The 18,178-nt window shown below is 36.4% G+C and overlaps 1 protein-coding gene across 1 annotated transcript; it reads right to left on the bottom strand.

Moving 5' to 3' along the window:
• Window positions 1–28: 28 nt before the first annotated feature.
• On the bottom strand, window positions 29–16,741 carry LOC105360448 (myb-like protein P). The gene is made up of 10 exons (XM_011497343.1): window positions 16,713–16,741; window positions 15,533–15,582; window positions 15,067–15,159; window positions 9,288–9,445; window positions 8,988–9,251; window positions 7,225–7,399; window positions 3,668–4,035; window positions 2,627–2,833; window positions 1,529–1,894; window positions 29–417 (listed from the first exon to the last, which is right to left on the bottom strand). Exons 1-10 carry the CDS (start codon window positions 16,733–16,735, stop codon window positions 127–129), a joined length of 1,995 nt encoding a protein of 664 aa, XP_011495645.1. The 5' UTR covers window positions 16,736–16,741; the 3' UTR covers window positions 29–126.
• Window positions 16,742–18,178: the final 1,437 nt, after the last annotated feature.

The raw sequence follows: 18,178 nt of genomic DNA, 5'->3' as shown, positions 1-18,178 counted from the left end.
GGGGGGGGGGGGGGGGGGGGGACCCACCCACCCACGTGATTAATACTTGTAGCCGGCGCAATATTTCTCAGGCTTTTTATTAGACTTCACAGTTTTAGTCCATCTGTGCGTCTGCGTCATTTTCAGTCAGGGAATGTCGTTACTGCTGACCGAGGACTCGTCGTCCTCATTGCTAGAAGAGGCTGAAGTCTCTTCGGAGATCATGGCTTCACCCCCCGCTTCCTGAGGCCGCTGACCCGCAACCTCTTCCTCTTCCTCTTCCTCCTCTTCCTCCTCTTCCTCCTCCTCGTCAGTAGTCGACACTTCCAATGTTACGACTTTTCCACTATTGGTCACACCGCCGCTGACGACGTTTGCGTCGCCGCTACAAGCGTTGATGGTGCTATTGCTCGCCTCCGGGACGGTGTTCGACAATGACTGCAACGCCCCAAGCAAATGAAAAAATGTTTTTGTTTTTGTTTTATGTTGAGACGTCAGCTTTTTGATTAATTGTCTACAAAGAATAGTAGAAAATATTGAAGTTAAAAGTGTTTCTAACAATTTCCTACACTATCTAGATTAATACTACGATGCTTAACGGTAATTGCATAAATAGGCATTTTTTGTCGTCTTTGTTTGCAATTTTGAGGGATTCCGATTAGTAAGAGATGAGGGGATATTTATTAAAAAGTTCGCTTCCCCCCAATTTAGATTTACAGATGATTTAAAAATTTTGTTAATAAAATCAATGAATAATTCTTGTCTACTTTCAAGAAATGATTATCATAATAGTCACCGAATAATTACAAAAGACAATTAATTTTATAAATATAATTGACGTAACGATTATCCATAACCTTAAGTAAATCTTATAAGGTACGTATAAGGGTTACGTGAAATAAATTATTAACAAATAATTAAATACACTAATGCATCTCTGCCATTCGTTCATTTTTATCAAATTTATCGATACTTTATATCACAAATGCTCCAAGTTCATTAGATTTAATCAAAGAAGAAAAGCATTTGAATTAAGATCTAAATTGTACTGAGGATGATTTTGTTTTCACCACTTTTGTTCAATAATAAACAGCCAAAATTCCGAGATTTATCTGCTTATTTCTATCATGTCGAAATGATTAACGCATATAAAGCAATATTTTTAAGAATATTACTATTTACCAAGAAATCTATTAGATTTCATTGCAAATTATATAAAGCGAACAAAAAACATAAAAAAATTAAGTTTGTGTGTGTTGATGTAAGTGTGATTTGTCACTTAAGATAAGTCAATTTTCAACTTTTTTAAGTTAGACATAGGCTGTATTATCGGTAATTTGAATATAAAAGTAATTGAATCAGTCATTTAATTAAAAAATTAATAAATAAATAAATAAACCATCTAATGAAACGCGAAGAAGAAGTCTTGATGAAATTACGAAAATCCCGTGTGTAATGATAAGTAAAACCCAGAGAAATCGAAAAGGCGATAGCTATGGTCACCGTACGTAGCCTTTGCACCCAACAATAAATTGCAAAAGAAACAAACCCATAATTTATCGCCGGTTGCCAGGGTGTTCCTATGTCGTTGGAGAGGTGTGGAGTTAAAATTTGGATTCCAGCCGGTCTCTTCGGCACCGATCGTCGCAACCCTCGACGACTCCGCGACAGATACGCTGTTGGAGCGCGCGCGACCTGACGTAAGGTTCGACCGCCTCGTCATCGGCAACCTGAGGGAGCCCTGCCTCGACACGAGCGTGCCGTTACTATCGTGGTAGCGCCTCAGCGAGGGGCTCGGCGTCTTGTAATTGCTGCTGTTGCCGCTCTCCATGCCCTCGGTGATGTCAAGCGTCCAGGATACCGAGTCGCCCTTCTCTACCATATACTTAACCATCGAGCAGTTGCTTCCTTGTTGCTGAGAAAATCAAGCCGCGATGGTCAATTGTAGTCGAAAAGAGAATAGTCCCTTAGACTATTTTATGGTGATAAATGTCAAAGCGCTCTTAGCTTCATAAAATGTGACGATGAGACGCTCAAGGTTAATGAATGATGCTCTATGAGTTGCATCAGGATTTTTTTTTAAGGGAAACTTGTATCTTCTGCACAATCACGATCGACTGCTCTTTCATACATACGTGTTAAATGGTTCTAATCCTTCCAATTATTCATTTTTCTATCATTAAATAGCATTAAATGGCGCGATAAAAATCTTAGCCGTGATAAATTTTACTAAAAAACGCGACTTAATTATCTTAAAAAAAATTCAGTGATTATAAAAGCTTAGGCAATAGATGAATTTTATGCGAGGAAATCGATTACCCTCTTAATTAATTGAAAGTTAATTATAATTCATTGAATATTCTCCCGTTATGGATCGGCCAATACTTTCTCACCCTTGAACTCTTTCGGCTCAACTGACACTAATCGCTCGCCTCATTTCTTCATGTAAATAGAGCGAATCGTGAATTTGAACATCAACAATCTAGTGAACTTTAAGGCGCAATGCAAGTATTATGAAATAATGATGTGCCATTGAACGTAAATAATTTGCACGCGACGCGCGTCCTTGTGGTGATTTTCTTCTCGTGATCGACAAATGCAAGGTGAAGTGAGAGGGGGGGGGGAGATCAAGTATTAATGAGAGTACCTCCGACTTTTGCGAACAGTCCGTGGAAGGATGGTCGGTGTGCTCGGGCCCCAGAGACTTGGAGAGCCTCTGAGACGGCGGGGTTAGCTGATTCGTCAGCACACTCACGACCTCATTTTTCTGGCGCAGCCTCCACAGCAACTCCTCGTTCCTCTGCGAAAGACGTTTGTTCTGCTTGGACATCTGGTGGAACGAGTCCATCAGTACCTGCGACAACGACACAAACATTCGCCCGTTAATCAAATGATCTTTTCATTCCAACTAAAGTCGCGGCGGCGGCGGTATGGAGGCTTTTTTACTTTTTACGCGGCTCATTGATTATCATTGCCATGGAATTACATGCGCGTAATACAGGCATACGATAAACGCTTTGTGACATATTCCCTTATATATTGTTGTTATAATTACTAATGATTTATTATATCGAACGTTGATATATCGTTTGATTATTATCACCGGCTTAACCCGTCAGCAAAAATCATGTAAACGTATTTATTGCAGTATTAAAGGTATCGTTAAAAAACAAAAACAAAAAAAAAACAAAAAACAAAAAAAAAACAAAAAACAAAAAAAAGTTTGTATCACCATAATATTAGATATAAAAAATGTATAATGTGTATGCATAATTGAAAATAACAAGCAGCTTAATTAGCCCGTTAAACCAAGTGTAATTATTTTTAATACTTATGGAAAAAGCACCGCGTACACTAATAAAAAATGTATAATGTGTATGCATAATTGAAAATAACAAGCAGCTTAATTAGCCCGTTAAACCAAGTGTAATTATTATTATTATTATTATTATTATTATTATTATTATTATTATTACATTTATTAATTCCCATAAGGATCACAGAAGACAAAAATATCGCCTGCTAGCAATTAAATAAATAACGATCAAACAACTTGTAATGACGATGGACAATCGAAGAATTGCATATAATGAGAGAATACCGATCGATCGAAAACTCCCCCCCCCTCACGCTCATAATGTTCAAGCCAAAATTCAAATATAATGAAGTAACCGGAGGATCTCCTCACCTCGTTGTCGTGCGTGAGCTGCCTCTCGAAAGTCTCCTTGCTCTGAAGCTGGGCCTTGAGGTCCTCGCACCTTGCCTCGAGGCCGTCGTATTTTTGCTTGAGCAGTTCCTTCTCGTCGAGCTCGCGCCTCAGGAGGTCAACCTCTGAGCGTAGCTGCGCGTTCTCCTGGCTGCGCAGCTCAAGGACGGTACGCAAGGACTCGGCCTCCGCGAGGAGGGCGCCCTGGTCCTGAACGGCCTGGGCTGCCCGACGCGTCTGACCGAGCTCGCGCTCCCGCTCCTGCAGCAGCTCCTGGAACTCGTGCGCTTGACGCTGCGATTCTTGAACCGCGTGTTCGAGTGATGTACGCGCCAACCGCTCGCCATCCACTACGACACAAATAGCGTATTCTTTATAATGCGTGACACGCTCATTTCTCAATGGACGGATGTCTTATGGAAATCATTTATACGCAAGTGCGCTTGTGTTGGTAATCCGGCAAATTACAGTGAATATTATCGAGATAGCGATTAAAATGCTCGAATCGTAAAATGCTAGTCGAAGCCTTTTAAAGTATTTACTGTATCATCATCTCAATTATTATTAATATTAATATCATTTACAATACGAAATAAATGAAAAATAAAATGTCAACTAATTATTAATGCCAATGCCACTAAGCGACTTTTCGTACGCTCTTATGGATATGTCAAAAGTAATTAAACTCCATGCTTTACTTGCCTTTTTTCTTTATTAATAAATTCAAATGAACTATATGCAATTATTTTGATGGAATATTACAAATACATAATCTGTATTAAAGTACTTTCATTAAAATGAACATGAAGCATAACGAAAAAAATCATTCATCTCAAAATTATAACATATGCGTGATACCATTTTTCCATCACGAAGACATGTTAAAATTTTCAATCATTCTATATTTCAAACTTTAGTCTTTTAATATTTGAATATCTATTAGAGGCTAAAGAATAGAAAGTATTGCGCCGATACTACAGCTCTTTTAAGGAAGTCATATTATGCCTCGATTCATCATCATGTTAAATCCATAACGAGCAAAAATTTTATAATTGCGTACATTAATCTCTCGATTTACGAATGTAAGGAATAGCATCAGAGTTAGCGCAAGAGAGAGAGAGAGAGAGAGAGAGAGAGAGAGAGAGAGAGATGATCGCTATTGGAGATCAAATCACAAGTCTTGTTTGTAAAAAAAATTATTGACAATATAAATTGACTGACCTCTTAGCTGACAAATTAACGGTAAAGGAGCATTCGAAACAATTCTTTTTTAATTAATCACATTAGGTAAAATATAGCATTTGGCAAAGTTTTGATGTATATGGTAATACTGATTACGAATGATTTCGCAAATTTTTCTCATTGAATAGTGCGCTTATAAAAGTAATATAGATTTATCGCGACTTTCACGGTAATTATCTTGTAATTAACTTGTAAAATTCACATGGTATTCGTATGTTGACCTCGATAGTAACTTTCAAATTGACCTTTGAAACGTCATTGGGCCACTCGATACTAATGTTTTAAAAAAAAACTCATTATTATTATTCTAACGTACGTTCCCAAATTCAATGGTCGGACTTACGGCGATGTTTTTATGGGTCGGCTTTAGTGAAAGTGAAATTGATAATTTTACGCTCTCAGTGATTACCGTTTTCTTGAGTTGAAATAGAAATTAAGACCATTAAAGTAAGTCAATCGACGCATTCGGAAACAAATATTTAAATATTCACATAATTAACACACAAATGTACGACAAATTTTAAATAAAATTAAAATTTCACACGTATATCACGGGTATTAATATAATTGAACATTGCCATAAGAAACGCGAAAATTGCTGTTATTATTATTACTATATAAATGTATGATTTTCTTTTATATTTCAATATAACTAAAAGCACATTTCAATATTTTTTAGTTGTTTTTTTTTTCAATTAAAGTGAGTAATCGATATCATTTTTCTTTTTAATAAAATTAATAAAGCATTGTTAAGTAATCGTTGATACAAATAAACTACTTTCGATATAATACATCACATTTATAATTTTCCTGCAAGACAATAGAAAAGACTCTGCCAGCTATTCAAAGGTATTATTAGCAAGGAATAATAATTTATAATTATTATTATATCTAAAAATAAAACATGGATGAAATCGTTAAAAATCGAGTTTTCAGTTAATTTCATGATTGACCGTCTCAACCTTGAATACATACTGCCATTTACGTACGATCTATTTTTAAGTCACATCTATTAACTTTTTTCATTTAAAAGATCTTAAAAATCATTATAACATTGTGGATAATCTTATTAGATTGTAGTAATAAGTTATAGGCTCGTTTTCACAATTTCGCATTGAAAGAAAAATGTTTTTTTTTTTTTTTTTGTACAAAACAATTCAAAGCCACAAAAACATGTCCAGCAACTCATACACATATTTTATATGAATTCTATCATCTTAGAATTTACAGTAAAATTTATTTATTATTTTATATCCATTTAAAACTATTGAATTGATAAATACATAATGGTTGAAAAATTGCTTTGTTGTCAATCTAAAATGCCGAAAACATAAAATAAACATTTAGAGAATGTAGTCGCGCGGTTGATTTCCAACGTGTTCGCTTCTCTTGCGATTTCAAATATCTCCTTATAAATTTTGCTGATTTTTTAAAAATAATGTAATTTTTTATGCCGATAAAGTTATTGTACAATGATTCAGTGCTTAGAACGCATAAGGAGAGACTTTGAACTGAAAATGGAAAAAAAAAAAAGAAAAAAAAAACACAAACGGCCAAAGTTGGTTATCTGGCCGGCGCGTACATCGAATCATAAAGATCGAGACTTTTAATAGTGCATGGCCAATTAAAAAAGAAGCTGTAAAGGTGAGCTCTTGAAACGCGTACGGACAATTCGGGCGCCAAAATTGTAAAGCGACGCCCGTCACTTGGACGCAAGGGTCGTGCGCCTGAAATGAGCTCAAGGCAAAGCAGCTCGAAATAATTCTTCCTCCTTCGGTTCCGCGCGCCCAACATCGCTCATTCAATCATTTTCCTTCTTGGCAGTTGTAATATGACTTCCGGGACAGCGGCCTTTTACAATTTTCCCCCATTGCATTGTTCCAATGCTTCCCACTTTTAACGTACGTTAAATTGACAAGCTTATCGCCTTTTATCAGTGACTTACTCAAGACTTATTCCCTTATATTGGATAATACACTAATCTAGAAATGAAAGAATACTTTCCTTTTCTCACGCGCCTATGTATTTTTATTTCATTTATCATACGAGATCGCTCGACTTACGACAAATTTTAATACAATAACATAGATAGCACTGGCATATAAAACAATTAAAATCGTCTTCTCTCTATTACATAAATTATTATTAACGATTTCATCTAGTTACGAGAATTATCTAAAAATATGCCTCTCGGGTCTATGAATTAAATTCGCCAATCTGAATTGATGCGGCCATAAATTTTCCTCCCACTCAGGCATCTACGGATAAGAAAAAAAAACATGTGCACTACTACTCACGATCCTCGCGCAAACTCTCGATAGTCTGAAGATGCTCGTCTCTCTCTCGGCTCAATGCATCATCCATGCCCGATTTTCGCAACCGCAACTCTTCCAACTCGGAGCTCATCGATAGCCATTCGGTCTTCATCTTGTCGAAGTCCTTCCGAAGTCGGCAGAGGGAGATACCTTCCAGCTAATAACGACGGTTAAACAGTAAGAGTTGGTTATTAAACATTGCCTATATAATGACGCGGACGAATTATAATCGAAGAAGAAATAATATAGTGGTAAATTTGTCGAATTCGACTGTTCGAGTGCCTTTCCATTACCTTCTTCATTTAAATTAATAATAATAAATAATAAAAAAAAAAGTTAAAAAAAAAATTTATATATAATTTATTTATAATTAAATAGCTACTGCGCGCACAACAAGCTTGTCTCGTAAATAAAGACAACTCTGGCAATTCAACGTAAAATTTATTACGATAATCCCCATAAATTTCGGGCTTTCTAATACTCCTGATAATAATTGTACCGTTACAGTATTAGATGTTATTGTTCGACAGGTTCTTGCTATATCACCATCAAATATGGTAGCCGGCACGACACACTCAACACTATCGTCGTTGAAAACGGCACCCGGATTAGCAAAATTCCCTCAAAAATTGCACGTCTCAACGCAGAACATTGAGTTCGTCAACAAAGAAACACACTCATACGGATTTAAAAGAATTAAATGTCCATCCTCGAGCCCAAGCGTCTTATTAATGAAGCTATCGGATTGTAACACGTTCCAACGTACGCATCTTCATCGTAGGTAGAAACATCTAGATTCACCAGATATCGACACACTAATATGGCGAGCACTCGGTATAAATAATTGAGAATGGCGCCATTGGATGGTTCGAGAAAACAACACGCGTTGTCTCGATTGTTTAATGTAATGAGAAAACAACATCGTTATCAAGTTCAGCGTAGCTTTTCTCGGCAGCGGATGAACAACGAACAAGGAGGAACGTCGATATGGTACGCAATAGGGTAAGTGTATTCTGAGGTGACAAACAGAGCAAAGAAAAAGGAAAAAATAGATAAATCCCAATACCTCTGATGGGCGTTTAGACGCGTTTCTCGTAATATTGCTATCATTGCGCGAAAAAAGAAAAAAAAACTAAGCGAGCCTAGTCCCCCTACAATGTTCTGATCAATCGATCAATGGTCTGACCATTCTACGATACTCAGCACTACAAGGATCTTGTTCCCTTTATCCATTCTCTCTCTCTCTCTCTCTCTCTCTCTCTCTCTCTCTCTCTCTCTCTCGGCGACACTAAATGTCCGATGCACGTCCGAATGCTCTCGTACCCTTACCTACTTCGAACTTCGTTTCTACACCTCTAGAACTCTGCTAGAATAGCTGGGGAGCAGAAGGCAAGAGTACAATTCAACGGAAGGCGATTTGCTCACGATTACTAATCGATTGATTCTAATGTTCGTGAGACACGTTTAATTAATGAACGCGAAAGTAATAGGTTAAATTAATAAGAGCGGCTGGCCGTCGGATATCCACGCGATATAAAATCGTTAAAAAATTAAAAAAAAACAAAAAACGAAAGTGCGCACACGGTTATAGTTATCGTTTCGACAAATTTACCAATTAGAAAGAGCTAAATCTTTTTCCTCCATTCATTCCAAATTAGGCAAAATAGCGAAGAAAAGCGAGTGAAAGTTGTCGCGACATTGCAGAAAAGTCGACGGCGCGTAAAAGCAGCAACAATAATACTCACCTGATGCGTCAAGTATTGGACGGTTATGGCAAGGGCCTGGATTGTCTCCTCCACTTGTTTGCTCCGGTCGTTGTTTGGGCAGCCAACCTCAAGCTTAATCGCGTCGCTGATGTCGACTTGGACCTCTTGCTCCCTAGTGCCCAGCTTGTGAAACTGATGCTGGTTGGTGGCCGTGAGCGCTGGCAGCGCGATAGCCTCTCTCGCAACCAGCACGTGATTATTATTATTGTTGTTGTTGTTGTTGTTGTTGTTGTTGTTGTTAGTGTTGTTATTGTTGTTATTATTGTTATTGTTGTTGGTGTTGTTGTTGTTGTTGTTGTTGATAATGATGTTGTTATGATTGTGGTTGTTGTGACGGTGATTATTGAGAACGGAGCCGTTGCTACTACCGTGATCCTTGCCGACGTTAGCCGTCCGGTTGTTGGAGTTACTACTATTGGCGGTGTTGCGCTCTGTAACTAATAATGACAACGCAATCGCAACATTATTTCTGGTAATTTGGTGCATGCAGACGGGGACGCGTCCTCGGCTCTCCCTCAACCAAATTTCTTGCCATTATTTCGCCCTTTTAAGTGATACGTCGTCTCCTCACCTGCGCTAAGAAGTTCGCACGCGTCAAAAGCTTTTAACGAAAATAGAAACATGATTATTCCTAAAGAATTTCTTAATCTGTCGTTTTTTGAAACTATAATTTTATCCTCCTATTTTCAGGTTAAACTAATCCTGTTAACGCCGACCGCTACATTTTCACATAACATTGCCGTTCGGTGACAATTTCAATATGGTTAACTTACGTGCCAAATGAATCGTTTTTTTACGTCATAAGCTGTAGGGCCGCCGCGGGTCTAAAGCGTATAACCTCAACGCTAAATCACCGCAACAATGACGATAGTACAATTATTATAATTGTCCACGAAATTATTTCCCCCTTTATTAAAAAATGTGTGCATTTACGTATCGATCGCGAATAAAGATCGCGCGCACATCGACATTCACGCAACTCGTCGCTCACGTCATAACCATCTTCTTACATTTGCTCCTCTTCCATCCCTTGAACCTCACTTTGCGTCCTCGTCTCGACTTGCGTTTCATCTTTAAAACACCCCTTGGGCCTCGAACCTCACATCGCACTTGGTTACGTCACTTTTACCGTAAAAAAATTAATAAAGGCGCGCGTCGGTGTATCCATCGCTACTTAATTCTCGTTAGCTCCATCACAGGGTAAAGTATGCGTTTGATCGCGACAAAGTGCGCGATCGCGCAACTATGATGCGAACGACTACGGGACTTACCGGGGGCAGCCACACAAGGCACTGTGTCGAAAATCACGATGCCGACTGAATTAGCACGACGCGCGAGCTCCGCCTCTCCCTCTCCCACCCCGCCCCTCCCTCGCGCTGCTCGCTCTATCTGCCTATTTATCTGCCTCTATTTACCTCCGTCAGGAGAGAAACGAGTACTAATAGCTGCGCGTACGTACGAGGAGCTTCACCTTGGCGATCTACTACGCTCTGCCTTCCCTTCCTTCCTCGGCTCTGGCCGGCTGCCCTCGCTCCGCCTGAGTCGAGCGTCCGCGAGCGAACGAGTGAGCGAGGGAGGGTGAGAAGGGGGCTAAGAGAGATAAGCCGAATGTCCAAAAGCGCCCGACTACTATGGAGATGCTATACAGATCCTGTTGGCCATTGAATTTTCCTCGACGCTTGCATTAATTCATGCGCATTTACGATCGTGTCGACTAGAGTAATAGGGCAAAGCGCTTGTTTGCCCTTTGGCGCGCGTTAACCGTCTCGTTCCCCGCTACTCCCCCCGCCCCACCCACCAGCCAGACAAAACTCGAGTGGACTCGAGCGAGGAGAGATTTCATTGGAAAAAAAAAAAAAAAAAAAAAAAAAAAAAAAAACACAATAATAATGTAAATTTTGTTTCACTACGTAAATCTCTCGATGACATCCGTCCCGATAAAATGCAGAGTAAATCTGCGCTGCACGATAAGTCGCATGATTTGCAGATTAATAAATCAGAGCACCGTGTAGCTTTATCTTTTACTTGGCTGCTCGATGATGAACTCGGATAAAATGGCTCCAAATAGAGCATTCAGACGAACGAAATTCTTTTGCAATTGAATAAAGTAGTCTGGACGAATATGTGCAAGTGGCGAAGAAGGAGGAGGAGGAGACAAGCAGGCGGCGAGTGCATGTTTATTTAAACGTTGTTTCATTATCATCCAATATTCGTTATATGTTTATATTTCATTGATATTTTGTTTTCAGTTATCGTCATTCCATAAACAAGCGGATATTGAAAACACACGCAAATCAATACAAAGCGTTACAAGAACTAAAAACTTTGAAAATGAAAGCATTAACGATAATATACCTCAATTAACATACACAAACACCGCTCTCTAGAAATTCTTAATTCTTCTTTAATATATTACTGGACGTCACAAAAACAAGTGACTGTAAATATATAATATATATATATATATGAATATTCCAAACAATAAAGCAATAATTCACAAAAAAAAAGAAGTATGATTCAAATTTCAATTTTTTTTTTTTAATCGTGAGTCGATCGGTTAACTAGAAATTTAAAGTGAAATGAATAAATATACAGATGAGAGTCTCGAGGCAAGGGGAATCCACAAACGATATCGCGACCAAGAGGCAACACTAAGAGGCAACATCAGGATCCCCCCAAGATGAGGATGAAACGAGATTTAGCATCTCGTTTACATAATAAACTAAACCATAATTTTATATAAAATTTATTAAAGTAATGAATAAAAACTCCCTTTCGCGTAAGCGAGCGAATGAACCGATTTCTAAATTTCCACTTTATCGCGCATTCAGTTCAGAAAGTAACTGTACTCGGGACATGGAGGCAAAGGAAGAAAGAAGTGCCCTCCTCGGGCATCACCCTGCCACGCAGCGACAAAATCCCGCAAAGCGAACGTTGCATTACAAAGGAAGAGATCCGCGAGGAAAAGGACGGGCGCGTGCAGCAAGTGAAAGTCATCGTCGTCGGCTTTCTTTTACAAGGCGTTACGCACGTAAGCGCCTGCGTGATGAGGGAGGGAAACGCATCACGACCGCTACAAATCAGAGCTTCCGCTCGAGGATAAAAAAAAATAAAAAACGATCCGTTATGCAAAATTGTCACGGGCATCGACGGTCGCGCGATGCGTCGCTCTACCGTCGACCCGGATGCTCTCCAAAATTGAACATTGAGATTTAGCTCCAGATATCCTTACTTTCGCCTTGGGAATTATCCATGGAGCTAGCGATGCTTCCTTAATTGTCGTATAATTAGATATTCGGGATATCTTGATGCTATTATGCTCGACGTTTTCTGCATAGCAATCTTATAATAATTGTATAGTTTTGGCTCTCCAATTTTTATTGCGAAAAAGTGAATCCATTCACTGTTTAATTAGAAATTTATCGGTACAGTATTGAGTATAGGCATAGCATTAAGTATGCATCGCTATAATATGATATACACTGAGCACTGAGAGATTTGACGTATTGAGAAATAGATAGAAATTCGTATGATCGTAAAGCTGTTCTTGGCCATGCAAAAGCAAAATGAAAATAGTAAGTAAATTGGTGCTATTAAAGTTGATTCGATTACTTAAAAAAGGAAAAAAAAAATTTTTATGAACAATTGTTACATATCTTTGATAATATATTAATTTTTATCATGCATCGAATGTCCAAATAAAATAAATGTTATTAAATTTGTTATGTTATCAGCTTAGCAATGCCATTTTTTATTAAGAAACTTAGCTTTGAAAAAAAACTATAGAAAATAGTTTATTTATTGTATTTTATATGTCTAGAGCTTCCTCTTAATAAAATTTAGCAGAGCAATGAGTTCAATGTTAAAGCTATCGTTTTTATTTGACACACCACTCTATTAACATTGTTGCGAGATAATAAAGTTCAAGTATGAAAAGTGCGTGGTAAAAGTAAAGTTTTTAATTATGATACGAATTTACGATTTAATAAAGCATGAAGTATAATATTATTATGTCGATCTGATCATTTCATTGTTAATGTAAACAATTCTTCGATCAGATGAATAATTATATAAAACAAAATTTAAACGAACAAAATTATAAATTCTCAAACCAATTTAATGAATAAAATCGAACACGTAAAAATCATTAAATTCGCGTTAAAATCCCAAAAGGATAGAACTTGACGCAGACAACTCGATTCCCATAATTTTTCTTACTGCTTATTTATTGGACAAGACAATTACAATAATTATTAGTAATAAAATTTATTAGAAAGCAATGATATTTAATCAAATGTATATTAATAAAAAGTTTAATTTTTTATTCGTATGACACGTGTATTTATGATGTTCTTGGCTAGATTAAAATTGCGTATTTAATCCTTAAGTATTTTCTCGCAATGATTTACAAATTAAGAGCTCAGTAATTTTTCGCATATCATACGAATGTAAGAATTTTGATTTCTTAACTAAATGACCATTCCTGTAAAGAATTGCCACTTATTTTTTTTTTTTTTTTTTTTTTTTTTTTACCTTTTAACGAATACAATATTATAAATAATAAAAATGCATTTATTTTGTCGACTCTAAACAAATAAAATTTATTTTATTTATATATATATATTATAAATTTATATTTATTATATATTATAAAAGTTATTTTATGAAATTTTATATAATACATGCACCCCCCCCCCATCATCCACCCCACGAAAAAACATTTACAATGTTAGAACGACAATTTTCATTTAAAATCTTTTTCCAATTTGAACGCTATACTTGGTCGTTATTTTATTATTTTGAACTAAATAATTATAATCAAGGAGATCGAAAATTTAATCCCACGACCATTCATCACTCTAACCACAAAGTTTGCATAAACAAAAAATGCTTCTATGATTAACAATAATTTTACTAGGTCAACGGAAGAGACTCGACACGAAAACTATCATTGTTCCAATTAAATTATTTACGTGCGAGGAACAGTAGAATAATGATTGCATGAAAAGTAGCCAACCTAAATGCTTGAGGCTGCACTATCAAGCGAAAATCTCCGGTACTTTTTCTTCGCTTTCCATGAAACACGCGCATGCGAACGGCCAGACGCAGGCATTAGAAACTCCGTGGAAACTACGTTGGCGTAATGTAACTCCACAAGGTGGGAAAATAAATGAGGACGTGCGATGGAGGCGCTTATTTCATGCCATCGCCTCTATTTCCTTATTTTACAAGTTAGCGTTACGCCTGGGGTTTTTTTTTTTTTTTTTTTTTTTTTTTGCAAAGCGAGTCGGAGCACCGGTAAAAGCGAATATTGGCGAGGCCGCCGAAGGTTTAATAGACGGTGTGTGGCATCTGTGAATGACATTTTTTGATGCCAATTGTAAAATGAGCCGCGCACCACTCGTTATCGTTACACCTGCTTTTATTACAATTTGCTTTTCCTAAGCAAAGCGCCCAAAGTTATATTCCTGCGTTTGCATTCGTTTGGTATTCCGTTTACTTATGGTTACGCTTGTGCCGTTTGAATTTACACGAACTTTACAACAAGGCTCCACTTATTAGGCAGAAGCGGTTTCCTGCGCTTGATATACCATCACGTTTTCTACATTTTTATTTATCCTACTTTTTTTTTAATTCTCATAACCTTGTTAGATTGTAAAAAGAACGTGTATAATAAGAATTTTTGCTTCAACTTTTGGTAAAACAAAGTGAACGATAATTCCTAATTCTACAGTTGCGTAAAGTATCCGTGTAAACAAACATGTATATATTAATATATATAAAACATTGTATTGAACGCCGATCGAAAATTTCTGCAGCTCTATATCTATCGACTATACACTTATATTTTTTTTTATGAAAAATATATTCCCAAATAAATAAATTAAGACCAATAAAATTAATATTAAGAACTTTCTAAATCATTTAATGTACTTAAAGGCACGCTCCACTTATCCTATACTTACAGAAGCATTTATTATTTCATATATATATATATATATATATATATATATAAATTGAAAATGAAAATGAAAAGAAAAAGAAATTAATATCTTACCTTTATTAGTCGTTGCGTTTTTTTGCTTCGCGCTTACATTAGATTGAACACTTTTAATGCTCGGCGCTTTTCTAACTGTTGAAAGGTTTGATTCTGCAAAAACAAGAAATATAAAGAAAATGTAATTATTTTCGCAAAAATATAATTTATAGAGAATCCTTATATCATATCCGTTGACGATTATCAATTATTAACACACGAATTTATATATTTATTATTGCGGTGAATCAGTGAAATTCATATATTTTATTATAGATAAAATTGCTAGTAAATATTAGGCTATAAAGTAAGATTAAAAAAATAAAAAAATCGTTCATCTTATTTTGACTTTTAAAGGTCCGTTCATTAATCTGACTATATGCTTGATATAATTAATTAACGAAATTGAAAAATAATGAAAATAAATTAGTCGCCTTAATAATGATTTTAATAATATTTGTAAATACTGGCAGTTGCGAGTGCTCACCTTCGAAAATAGCCACAATCAATGTAGTGGCCATTATGGATATATCGACCCTATTGCAGAGTAAAATTAGATACGTTTTTTAACGAATGCAGATTAATTGAACTCAGAGCTATCTAATAATATATATTATCGCATGAGTTTCAGAAACATTCGAATAATTTCAATGAAATAAGATTTTGATAATTAAATTGTAATAAATTTCTATTAATCTACACTTGTTTCTGTTTCGTCCTTAACTATGCATATTGCATTAAACAAAGTGCTTTTTCAATGCAAAAAAAAAAAAAAAAATAACATTACAATCGAATAATCAATTTCTTTATAAAATAGTGTTCTATCTTCTAATGGCATAGAAACGGCGAGTAATTTCAAAATTGAAATTATTGATGAAAATTTATCGTTTGCTCAATAATGATAATGGAATAATTATAATAGAGTCGAGTAATGAATGGCGCGTCGGCAGTTTATAAAAATTTCTTAAGAAAGGTAAAAGCTTGTAATTAAACTACAACAAAACAATAATGAAAATCTAAAGCTAAATTATTTCACAACCATTTTACAATAAAAGATTGTTTAATTTAATCAGATTTATTTGCATTGTAATCACGTGATTTTATGTATTACAACTGCGCTTTTCAATACGCTCGACTGCATATTTAGTTAAAAACAGTAATTTATAATATAGTATGATTAACCTAAATATTTAAGGAAAGATCTCATTTAAGCGCACTTCTAATTACTAATAATTGCAGGAGTTTCATCAATTCAATTACTTTTATAACTTATTACGATAAATATATTTATTTTGCAAAATATTTCATTACATTAACTCCCTTGAAATTAACTCGGACGACTACTAATACTGCAATTTGCAATTTTTAAAATTTATAAAAACCATAGGCTTAAAATGAATGACGCTTTAGGCATGAAAAGAAATTCGCCAACACTTCGAAGAATAGAATCATTGAATAGAAGAAAAATAGTTTCATTGCTTATTTCCCACCCCACCCCTTGTAGTGCCGTAGCTAAGAAACAGAAAGCACAGACTCCATCCAACGAAATGAACTTTTTGCAACTTTTTGCTGCATACCAAGTTTCAAAGGAAACGCATAACAACGCAATTCTAATTATGACGCTACGCGCGACAAAATCGTCGGATGCCACGGATTTCACAAATTACCCGGTCCACTCGCGCACATTCATGCATTTTGCATTACACAACACACAAACGAGTCTCTTCACAATATGAAACACGGGAGGAGCTCGTGCGCGCACACATACGCCCGTACGCGCGCGCACACGAGGTAGAAGGATCGAGACTCCCGAAATTGGTCTTGGTCGGACGATTATTAGCGCCAGCGAGAAGCTCCGAAGAGGATCTTCTACCCATACGGTATGTGGACACCGCTGCTGTACTTCTGGATGCGGAGGAGCTCCCGACGCGGGAAATGTACGAAGGCATCTAAGGCGAGCGTCGGTGCGAGGAAAGCCGGGGCCCATGACGATGACCGGCTATACCGTTAAAATTCAAGCGGGGGAAAATTCGACGCTCCCCGTACACGATTCGACTAACTACGTAAACCCTACCTCCCCCTCTCGCCACTCCCCTACCAAATCCGTGGGTACCGTGTGTATGGGGGAAGCCCGTTACCGGGCAATCGGTAATCCGTGCATTCGCAGCCATCCGTATTCTCATTTCACTAGTGGCCGCTCGCGATATACAGAGTGGAGAGAAATTCTTATTGAGGATAGGCGAGGATAGGTAGACGTCAGGCAAATGAGACGGGAATATGTAAAAATGTACGATCGTAAGTTGTTCGATTGGACGTTATTTGTGTGAAAGCTTGGCGAACTTTCTTCCGTTCAAATAATCGAACGATTTGCTCAAATTTGCTCAATAAGTCGCAATTCCAGACTTTTCAGTCCTGACCGCACGTTCGTTCCTTAATTATAATGTATTGCATTAAAAAGTGGCAATATACTCATGTGAAATGAATAGTTGGCCGATAATTATCGGGTAAATTATAGTAAGAAAAGACTACTACAACTTTTTGTCTTCGAGACGTGAGAAAATTGTTGTACAAACGGGTGACTTATTTGTTAGTTAGATAATTACTTGGCGTCGTTGAGAGAAAGTCGAGCGTTTGAATAAATTGAAAGTTTAAAAATTGGAATGTAAGTAACTTTTATAATTGAGAAAAAATGTAAATAGCATTATACTTCCCAGTAATAATAAAAATTGCAATCTATTAAGAAACAGCAAAATGTTGTGAATATAATGCAGATTTATATATATATATAACATTTTCGTGTATGAATATTCTCGTGAGATAATATTAATGCATAGGCGGTACACAGCCATTGAAATGCTAAACTTCCTTTCGTAAATTCTCTGTTTAGGAAATGTGAAAATACTTGTTATTAAGAAATAACCCACAAAATTAGCGATAAAAATAGATGAAATAAAAAGATAAAATATCCGTTAGATCGGCAGATCTCGTACTAGAGAGACATATTGTAAAAATGGCATAAATTAATAATTCTCTATACTGAGTGATAAGATTCATAAAGTTTTATATTTAAAAATTTTACATATTTATAATCTTTTTACTAATTCGTGAAAACAAAATTTATTCTTCGATAAGT

Source organism: Ceratosolen solmsi, unplaced genomic scaffold, assembly GCF_000503995.2.
Source record: "Ceratosolen solmsi marchali unplaced genomic scaffold, CerSol_1.0 scaffold13, whole genome shotgun sequence".
Taxonomy (NCBI): domain Eukaryota; kingdom Metazoa; phylum Arthropoda; class Insecta; order Hymenoptera; family Agaonidae; genus Ceratosolen; species Ceratosolen solmsi.
Note: the sequence above shows the minus strand (reverse complement) of the source record. Positions and strands in the feature narration are given on the sequence as shown.